We start from the raw sequence: 9,722 nt of genomic DNA on the forward strand, positions 1-9,722 counted from the left end.
AGTATTTCCTTGTATGTACATCCTGCATGTCATTTTTCCATTCATCCATCAGGGGTCATTTGTGTTGTTTCTATGTTTTGGCTGTTGTGAATGATTCTTCAGAGCTGTGTCCCCCGAGCCACCGCGCACACACCATCCCCAGGCTTCTTACAAGCCTGCAAAGCCCCTTGAGTCTCCCCATGCCACTCGTGTGCACAGGAATTCCGAAACAGCCCTGACTTCCACTCTACCAGGCACCACCTCTGCTTCAGAGCACACCCAGTGCCAGGAGACAGGACGTGGGGGCTCCATGAGAGTGGCAGTCATCCTGATCGTCATCATCATTCATTGCAGATGCCCCCAAGCTACAGGGCCCCGTGGCTGTGTACACTTGGGAGGGGAACCAGGTGAACATCACCTGTGAGGTGTTTGCCTACCCCAGTGCCACAATCTCATGGTTCCGAGATGGTCAGCTGCTGCCAAGCTCCAACTACAGCAACATCAAGATCTACAACACCCCATCTGCCAGCTATCTGGAGGTGAGTCAGCCTGGGGGCAGGGCCAGGTGCCCAGGTGAAGAAGGCACAGTTGGGCTGTGGGTAGGCTCCTGAATGCGGCTCACATCCTCTCTGTCTTTCTTCCCTGGCATATCCTAAGCAGGGAAGGCACTGGCTGGGAAAGAAACTGAGCCTCATCCCAGGTTCCCTGTCCCCTAATGCACTGATCCTCTCCCTGCAGCTACAGCAGGAACTAAGAGGCAGAGTATGCCTCTTCCATGAGCCCCTTTACCATTCTCTGGAAGCGAAAGATTCATGTTTTACTAGTTCTATTCTTTACTAACTTAATCCAGTAAATAAGGATCTGAGTCTGTGGACATTCCACAGGACACTTGTAACCCAAGAGCTCCTTCCTTCTAAAGGTGACCCCAGACTCTGAAAATGACTTCGGAAACTACAACTGCACTGCAGTGAACCGCATTGGACAGGAGTCCTTGGAATTCATCCTTGTCCAAGCAGGTGAGAGCCCCTTTCGGTGGCTTCCACACCACCCTTACCTTTGCCAGCCCATTTCGTGTACTTTGGTGGCGCCAGGGTCAGCAAGTCCAGGGGGCCAGAAAGCAGAGAGCCATTGGAGGATCTGAGCATGGCTCATGTAGGGGAGAGTCAACCGGGGGTGGGGGGAGGGGTAAGCCAGGAGGACAAGGTACAGGCGACAAGATTCCCAAGAGTGAGCAGAAATGAGAGAAACATGCCTTGTGATTGGAAGTTATGGTCCCAGGCCAAATTGGGCTCACCTGGGCCTCCGTATGTGTGCTCCCCACAGACACCCCCTCGTCACCATCCATCGACCGGGTGGAGCCATACTCCAGCACAGCACAGGTGCAGTTTGATGAGCCAGAAGCTACAGGTGGGGTGCCCATCCTCAAATACAAGGCCGAGTGGAAAGCAATGGGTGAAGAAGCGTGGCATTCCAAGTGGTATGATGCCAAAGAAGGTGAGTCAGGAAGAGTTGGCATTTCCTTTGGGCTTACGAGTGTCTCAGCACTCAGTATTGGGGTGCACACTCACCCCCAGCACCCACCAGATCCTGGCTGCCCACTTGGGAAGAGTGGCACACCATTCTCACCTACCAGAGATTGCCAGATGCCACCACCTGCTATCCTGTCGTGTTCCTACAGAATTAGGAACCATCTTTCCAGAATTAGGTTGTGGTCACATCTCCTTGTAGAGTTGTTGGCCCCCCTGCCTCTGCCCCCTGGTGCGTCAGAGGCTGGTTTTCACGACACTGCCAGAACAGGTGAGGCCATCTCAACCACGTTCCAGGCAGCAGCCCCGCAAAGGTGCTGAGTACAACCAGGCGAGTCCAGTCCACCCATCCTCTGCATATTCGAGGGATTGGAGCTGCAGTTCCCTGCCCACACCCAGCCTGTCCCACCTGGTTATCTAGACTCAGGGACTGTCATGTAATTGTGATAGTAACCAAGTGAGCAGAACCAGCAAGGAATGTCTGCTCTTAAATCAGTCCTATGATATCTTTCCAAGCTGAAGATTTTAAAAAATGACCCTTGGATTACTGCATTTTTTTTTTTTGAGACAGAGCCTCACTCTCTTGCCTGGGCTAGAGTGCCGTGGTGTCATCCTAGCTCACAGCAACCTCAAACTCCTGGGCTCAAACGATCCTACTGCCTCAGCCTCCCAAGTAGCTGGGACTACAGGCATGCGCCACCATGCCCGGCTAATTTTTTCTATATATTTTTAGTTGTCCGATTGATTTCTTTCTATTTTTAGTAGAGACGGGGTCTCGCTCTTGCTCAGGCTGGTTGGATTACTGCAGTTTTAAGATTCTGAGTCCAGACCATCTAAGGATGGAGTCCATTTATGTCTGACTCCCCCTTTTGGGTTTAATTGGAATCACTCAGCGAAGTATATTTTGTTGCTGTAGAAATTTTTAATCCTGGTCTGGTATGTGGTGTAACAAGGGTGGAGTTGGGAGTGAGCTGCGATATTGGTATCACGGCCATTCAGAGACACAGTCCAACCCAGTTTTACTGAGAATTAGTACTGCCAGAAAGCGTCCATCACTCCTTCAGTTTCTAAGGGGTCCGGGGGGCCAAGAGGAATTGCTGTGTGATCAGAATCTGGGTCAGAAGAAAGCATTCTCCTTTCTAACTCCCCTCTGAAATCTCACACCGACTTTGTGGCAGGTGGATCCCATGTTACTATCTATCCACCAGGCTTTTTTCTTTTTCTAAGGTCAATTCTAGTAAATTTTTAAAATACACATAACAGATTTTACATTTAACCATTTTTAAGTGTGCAATTTAGGGGCATCAAGTGCAACTATCACCCCCATCCATCTCCAGAACTCTGTGCCCATGAAACACTAACTCCACGTTCCTTCCTCCCCCAGCCCCTGGTCACCACCACTCTGCTTTCTGTGTCTATGTAGTTGGCTATTCTAAGTACCTCGTATAAGTAGAATCATATAATATTTGTCCTTTTGTGCCTGGCTTATTTCACTTCGCATATGTCTTCAAGGTTCATCCATGTTGGAGCATGTGTCAGAATTTCCGTCTTGTGTAAGGCAGAATAGTATTTCCTTGTATGTACATCCTGCATGTCATTTTTCCATTCATCCATCAGGGGTCATTTGTGTTGTTTCTACGTTTTGGCTGTTGTGAATGATGCTGTGTACATGGCTATCCAAGTATCTGTTTGGTCTCTACTTTCAGTTCTGTGTGTATGCCCAGAAGTAGAATTGCTGGACCAAATGATAAGTCTACATTAATATTTTGAGTTCCCGCCATACTGTTTTCCAGAGTGGCTACACCATTTACCAGTAGACTGTCACTCTTTTGTGATCCTTCCCATGTTCTCGCCACAGCCAGCATGGAGGGCATTGTCACCATTGTGGGCCTGAAGCCAGAGACGAGGTACGCAGTGAGGCTGGCAGCCCTCAACGGCAAGGGGCTGGGGGAGATCAGCGTGGCCTCCGAGTTCAAGACGCAGCCAGTCCGTAAGTAAAGACAGCTTCCCTGCCTCTTCCTGTGCCCACCCTCCTCTCCCTGGGGGCAGCCAGGGACTCTGAGCTGGCCCACGTCATTGTCCCAATGACAGCTTTTTGTCTTCCGATCCCTGTGCTCATGGCGGCCTCTCCTAGTTGAGCTAACGCACAGCCCCTTCATCCTCTCTTTCTCGAAGGGGTTGGGAACACTGTCCTCATAGCCAGCCTAGCTTGTTAGAATAACAGCCGGAGGAAAGCCACCGACACATTATTAAAGGGAGTGGGAAGAAAACCAATGGATTATGGAGGGACCTGGGAGATTTATTTGCTTTTTGACACAGGCCACAGAGGCCCTCAGCACCCTGTGACTTGAAGGAAGAAGGCCAAGATGGTGACAGGTCACATATTTGTTCTGGGATTTTTGATGCAACAGAGATATTAAATCACAGAGGAAAGGAGATCGCTGTAGAATGTGGGAGCAGAAGCAGAAGCCCAACAATGCCAAAGGGGGAGGGTGGCCCTGGGCTTCGCCTTCCCTGCTCCTCGTCCCCTCCCACACCAGGAGTGGTGGTCAGGGTCTCCCTCCCTCTCAGCCTCTTTGAGGAGAGCTGCTTCTTCCTGATTCTGCTCAGGGGTACATCTCTGTTTTCCTCCGCCATCCCATCTCTCCTTAAAGCATGCCAGCCCTGCTTCGCCCTCGCCTCCCACAGGCAGCCAGGCTCTGGGCGAGCCCTGCTCCAGCCATAGCCCTCTGCAGACAGAGTTGCTGCCCTGGGAGGCTCCTGAGTCCATCCCGCAGAAGAAGATGCCGTAGAACTAGACTCCCGAGGGGTCACAGAGTTCCCTGGGCTCTCTCTGACCCCTGGATTTAAAATGCGCAAAGGAGAATCCTTTGTTTCCTTCTCCTTGGAGCCAGAGGCCTGCAAAGGGACTCCCTTCCCTCTTCCCAGAAATAGAAAAGCCTGTGTCATCTTCCTTCTACAGGAACAGCTTCTTTCTCTGGATTTGAAGTAATTTGATAATTTGAGTTTCCAGCTCCATGTGCTCTGCGGATTCTATTCATTTCTTTTACATCTTATTTTTTTTTTCTTGGGTCTGTCTCTTGTCTTTTCTTTTCGTCTGTGTTCCATCCATGGGAAATGCAGATAGCCCTCCTCCACGTAAGTGCCTCTTCATACCTCATTGCCTGTCCCCATAGCGTTAACATCTGCTAGTCCTAGTTCTTAATTTAGTTCCAGTGCCTTTTTGTCCCCTAGAGGCTGAAGTAGATACTGTCTGGGCCCTAACCACACTGACCTTAGTCTAGTCGTGTTCTTGTTAACGTCTGTAGGTTACTCCGAGAGGCTAACACTCTTCTGTTTTAGAGCATGCAACTTCTGTGTCTTTTGAAATTGTGCTTATTTATTAATTTTTGTGTGTGATGATCGCATTTGCTGAGCCAAGCCTGGTGGAAGTCTGCAGATGGTCCCTGAATAACACGCTATAGCCCCGTTTCTCCTTCAGCCAGGATGGCAGAAAAGTGACCACAGCCTCACTGGGCCACTATTCAAAATTCCTTCAAGGGAAAAAGAACCCGAAAGGATTTTCACATTTGCTTTTAGGAGATAAAAGAATTAAACTCAGTTGCTTCCTTGCTTTGCTGGCTCTCAGGTTGGTAGCTAGAGGGGAACAGGAGTACTGGTGGGGGAAGGCCCCTGCAGCAGCTGCCTTTGTAACAATAGAGCATGAACTTTGGTTCCAAGTCATGGCATGTCCTCCGGCAGCTGTAGGGAGTTAAATCTCCAGTTCCGGTCAGCTCTGTTCCTTAGAACTAAATCACCTGCAACGTGCATTTTCATGTTCAGGAAAGGCTGACCAGCTAACTTAGCAACTTTCCTGCCGTGCATGTATGGGGGAGATTCCCCGTGGGCAGGACACCCTAATAGTGTAAGCTGCAAATAGAGAAGACAGGGAGTGGAACCGTGGGCTCACCTCCTTGGCCTGTGTGGACGCCCCAAGCTCTACTTCTGCCGAGGCTCGCCTCTTTCTTCCTCGGCTGAGCTCAGAGAATAGTGGAGGGAAGTGTTATCCCAGCAGAAGAAAAGCTATTCAGGAAGCTACACGCTCTTTTTATAAAAAGCTCCTAGCTCCTGAAAGGCACTTAAGGATGCTTATCTTTTTAAAATTTATTCATAAATATTGCCACAACAGCAAAAACTAAGTAGCTAAATGTAGGCGTTCTGAGAGTTTGAGCAAGTGCTAAATCCACTACCTCAGCAGAGTTGGTGTCTGAATGAACCAGCTCTGGAAGGCACCGCGGGTGGGGGATGGAGTCGTCAGGTAGGCTGACAGCTGTCTGCTCTGGGCTGGCAGCTGGGCCCTGAGCAAGTTCAGGAGGAGCAGCTGTGGGCATAAGGGAATCTTCTTTATGGACCCTTCCGCTGATCCTTAACTGGTGCTTCAACCGAATCTTCAGGTTTCCTGTCTTCTAGATTTGATCAATAAATGAGTGCTGGCTTAGTTACGTTAAAGAGAGGAAGGCTGGGATGAGGCCTCCCTCTGAGTCTCTAAGCAGTCACTGGAGTTTGAGTACTGAATCAGAATAACTGGGTCTGGGACTTCAAAGACCACAGTGGTTTTCATTCTTTGCCAGCTCAGCCCTTGTAAAGGTGAGATTTTTTTTTTTATATAGCAGAGTCTATGTTTTTAAAGTCAACGTTAAAAACTAAATGTTTAATTCAATTTTGATTTTAAATTTGAACTTAGATTAAATTTTTAATCAAAAAAAAAGACACCTCTAGACCTCGTTGCTTATTGTCTGGTAGTGTAAAAACGGGTAAGCGACCAAGACTCTAAGAAGCCCTTTGGCAGATGGCGTCATCGCTCCATTCCAAGGAGATCAGGAATGATACAACAGCAGGCATTGCTAGTGACACAGAAAGTCAGTATTTCTCAATCATATAGTAACGTTACAGTTTAAAGAATTGAAAAGCAAACTTCTTTTAGATAAGTAGAATCATGGCATAGTCTTAGAGTTAAGCGTACCTTTTTTAAGAACTTTGGCAGGATGGGGTGGGGTGAACATGTGGGAACATCATCCTCTCACTAAAGATACCTTATTTTGGTCTTTCTTTGTGCCCCTGTAGTCTTCCCAGGGTCGCTGAAGCGAGGGCCTACCCTAAGGGGTCTGCCGCCGCCCTTAGACTCATCCTGAAAAAGGAAACCATCAGGACGATGCTGCCAGCAGTTACCACTGCTGTGACAAACCCAACTTTTTGCTGCTAGGAAGTGAGAACAAGTCTTAGTTCAGAGTTCTCACTTCCACTGCACAGCAGGCACAAAGGTTGTTTGAAATCAGGCAAACAGAATCAACCACCAGTTGACCTGCGTGCTTCCACTGAGCTCAAGCACCAGCGACATTGGTTTCAGATGCCAGCTCCAGGCACCATCGACACTGCACCCCTATCCTGTAATACCACTGGGGTACAGATGCACTGCCGGATCCCACGGCACTGGAGTTAAGCCCTGCGTGCACCCTTAGCCCCAGAGAAGAGAAAGCACAGGGTGATGCTGGCATACGGGACAGGGAGGTGATGGCTGCCAGACCCCTGGCTTGCCAGGCATTCGGTGAGGCCAGTGGGTATGAAATTGACTCATCACTTGAAGTTTATTGAGGTGTCTCAATAATGGGGTTGCTTTTTTGGTTCCTTGGTAGACTTCTCCACATTCAGGGGCAGGGATATAGCCATGCAGGCATGAACGGGTGAAACTAGCAAAAGCCACCAATATTTGAAGGCCCCCTGCCCGGGCTGCCGGATTAGAAGGCATGGCTTACCTGTTTGGAGGTCCCTTCGTGTGCAGTTCATAAATGTGCATGAAGGTAATGAGCAAGCTGTGCTGCAAACAAATAAAACTCTAACCTGGGAGAATGTTGCTGTTTCGTGTATTTTTAAGCCAAATGTCTGCGTGCCAGCAAGACACTCAGATGGAAAGCTCACGACCTCTATTTGCCTGGTGAGGGGCTGCTTCCCGGTCAGAACTGCCTACAATGAACTGTGAATCTTTTCCTCCATGACTGAGCCACACACCTCCAGAATTTCATTGCCTGAACCCACATAATTTGCTTCCATACCATGAAGCAAAATAGACAATTTCTTTCAGGATGTAGAGATTATGAATGAGTCTCTACTTTTGATAAGACGCATCTTGAGATTTTCATTTTCACATGTTATCCCCTGGATGATGGCACATTACAAGTATAAGTTAAACGCATTATAATATATGTGGCTAAAGCACATAAAATTCCATCCCTTTGCCAAAATAATACAGACAATTATGCAAACAGTTCCAGCCAAAAAATAAAAGAGACAGGGAAGGAGAGATACGCCTTTACGTGAATTAACCAGACCATCCAATCACATAGAGTTAGTCTATCTTGCTCTGATTCCAGTGACATTGTACTCATGGTTTAATGAGATGCCCTCATCTTGGAGGTAAAGGAAGATCACACCAGGAGTACTAATGCAGGGTTGGAGATACGTTGGTGTTTTTCCAAATTTTCATCTAGCTCTCAGAGGGGACTTTGTTTTATGATTGTTGATGGGACAACTTCCGAATATTTGCCAATGAAAACTAAAGATCCATTCAGTATCCCAGTGTCTCAGATGCACGATTTCTAACCATCCTACATACAGAAAGTTGGTTACTGTTACTTATTCAGCCCCAGTTCCTTCAACATCCCCTTTCTCTGGGGGAGTGAGAATGACACTGACCACTATCTGCACTGCTCTTCTATAGCAGTATCCTAAAAAGTCACATTCTGTAAGGGGCTTTTTGGAGGGCAGCGGTGGTGATAGCATCACCTGTAGGACAGACTATGGCGAACCTCACCCAGTAGTAAACAGTAAGTAGGACAGTCATTTCTACTTCATTCAGATATTAAAATTAATGAGGCCTCTAGGTTTTGCTATAAATAGTGCCATATATGCAAATAAGTGCCTCTATATAAATGCATATGTAGATGTGTAACATGAAAAGCCCAAGTCTTTTTCTCTCCTTTTTACTTGCTTCCCCTAAGCTGAGGTCCAGGTTCCCTTTCCTCCTGCACCTCTGATCCTAGGGAGACAGCTGCTTCTGCTGAATGGGTTATTTGTTTTCAGTTGAGGTTTGAGGCTTCTGCAGCTGTTCCTGGCCCAGACCTTACCTGAACGGCAGGGTTTGGCAGGCGCACAGGCTCCTGGCTTGATGTCGGAGAGAGCCCTGCTCCCCGCTGGCGCGCTGGCCACCTGTTCGTGCACGGAGTTGTCCCTCCCCCTTTAACCCGCTTCAGCTCCTCGTACCCACACCCCGGGTTGTTGCTTCCATGTTTTCCTTCAGTATCTATGTGCCTCGGTGATGCTTTTTCCCTTTTTCTCACCTTCATTTTTCTTCCCTCAGCGGCATCTGCTAGCTCTCCCACCCCTGTTCCGTTGTCTCCACCAGATAGTGAGTATCATTTTCTTCATCCGTCTCTCTGCAGGTTGCTTTCCACCAGCCGCAGCTTGGGCTGCCTAATGTTATCTCCTCCACCAGGTGATAATTCAACTCTGTTGGCGGAAAGCAGCGTCGGGGTTTTAGAGAAGCAAATGAGAAGAGAAATAGGCATAGGGCCTCTCAGATTCTTGGGGGCAGCCTCCCCGGAAGGGAGGGCAAGTGAACAGCATTGCTCTGGGTAGAAAACCCTGCAGACACGCTCCCCCAAGGCTCCCACAGCCAGCCCTGTCCTCGAGATTCCGAGTGGGCCGGACCAAAGCTGATATTTGGAAAAGCCAAAGGAATTTACTGAGAAAAATATCTGCTCTGCAGGGTCATAAAAAATGCTTTGGGGTGCTGTGTTTGTACCCTTCATTTTAATGGGCACAGTTGGATTCAGACATTGAAATGAGAGAGTGGGGCTATAGCTTTTGCTTTATCCATAAATGCATACATTTCTCACAAATATTTGTGGGAAAATAAACAGCGTCTGCTTGCAGATGTGCCTGGCAGTAGGTGCCTAGGGGAAACAACTTAACCTTTCACAAATGAGCTTTGTTTTTCTCTGCTCTGAAATAGGATGAGTAGTCACCCTCCACCCACCCCTCTAAAGGAAACAGCAGACATTATGATGTTTATCAGGCTGTGCTTTGCCCACCTGCATCGGGACCACCACGCCGGCAGTGATGTCGACTGGTCTGTCTCAGACTTTGTCGTCCTGGCCGAGCCTTGATTTCTGATCTGATTTT

The 9,722-nt window shown here is 48.3% G+C and overlaps 1 protein-coding gene across 6 annotated transcripts in view; it reads left to right on the forward strand.

Moving 5' to 3' along the window:
- The window catches only part of NCAM1 (neural cell adhesion molecule 1), a 301,367-nt gene that overhangs the window by 256,381 nt on the left and 35,264 nt on the right, over positions 1 to 9,722 (forward strand). For 5 of the 6 annotated variants that reach the window (XM_012659193.1, XM_012659194.1, XM_012659197.1 and 2 more), the window contains 4 exons: positions 334 to 518; positions 899 to 995; positions 1,303 to 1,473; positions 3,364 to 3,495. In XM_012659193.1, coding sequence (XP_012514647.1) covers positions 334 to 518; positions 899 to 995; positions 1,303 to 1,473; positions 3,364 to 3,495 — 585 coding nt within the window. Of the gene's footprint in view, positions 1 to 333; positions 519 to 898; positions 996 to 1,302; positions 1,474 to 3,363; positions 3,496 to 4,628; positions 4,644 to 8,898; positions 8,947 to 9,722 lie in introns of all 6 variants that reach the window. The other variant, XM_012659195.1, reaches the window with a different exon arrangement.

Source organism: Propithecus coquereli, unplaced genomic scaffold (genome assembly GCF_000956105.1).
Source record: "Propithecus coquereli isolate 6110/MARCELLA unplaced genomic scaffold, Pcoq_1.0 Scaffold6, whole genome shotgun sequence".
NCBI classification, from domain to species: domain Eukaryota; kingdom Metazoa; phylum Chordata; class Mammalia; order Primates; family Indriidae; genus Propithecus; species Propithecus coquereli.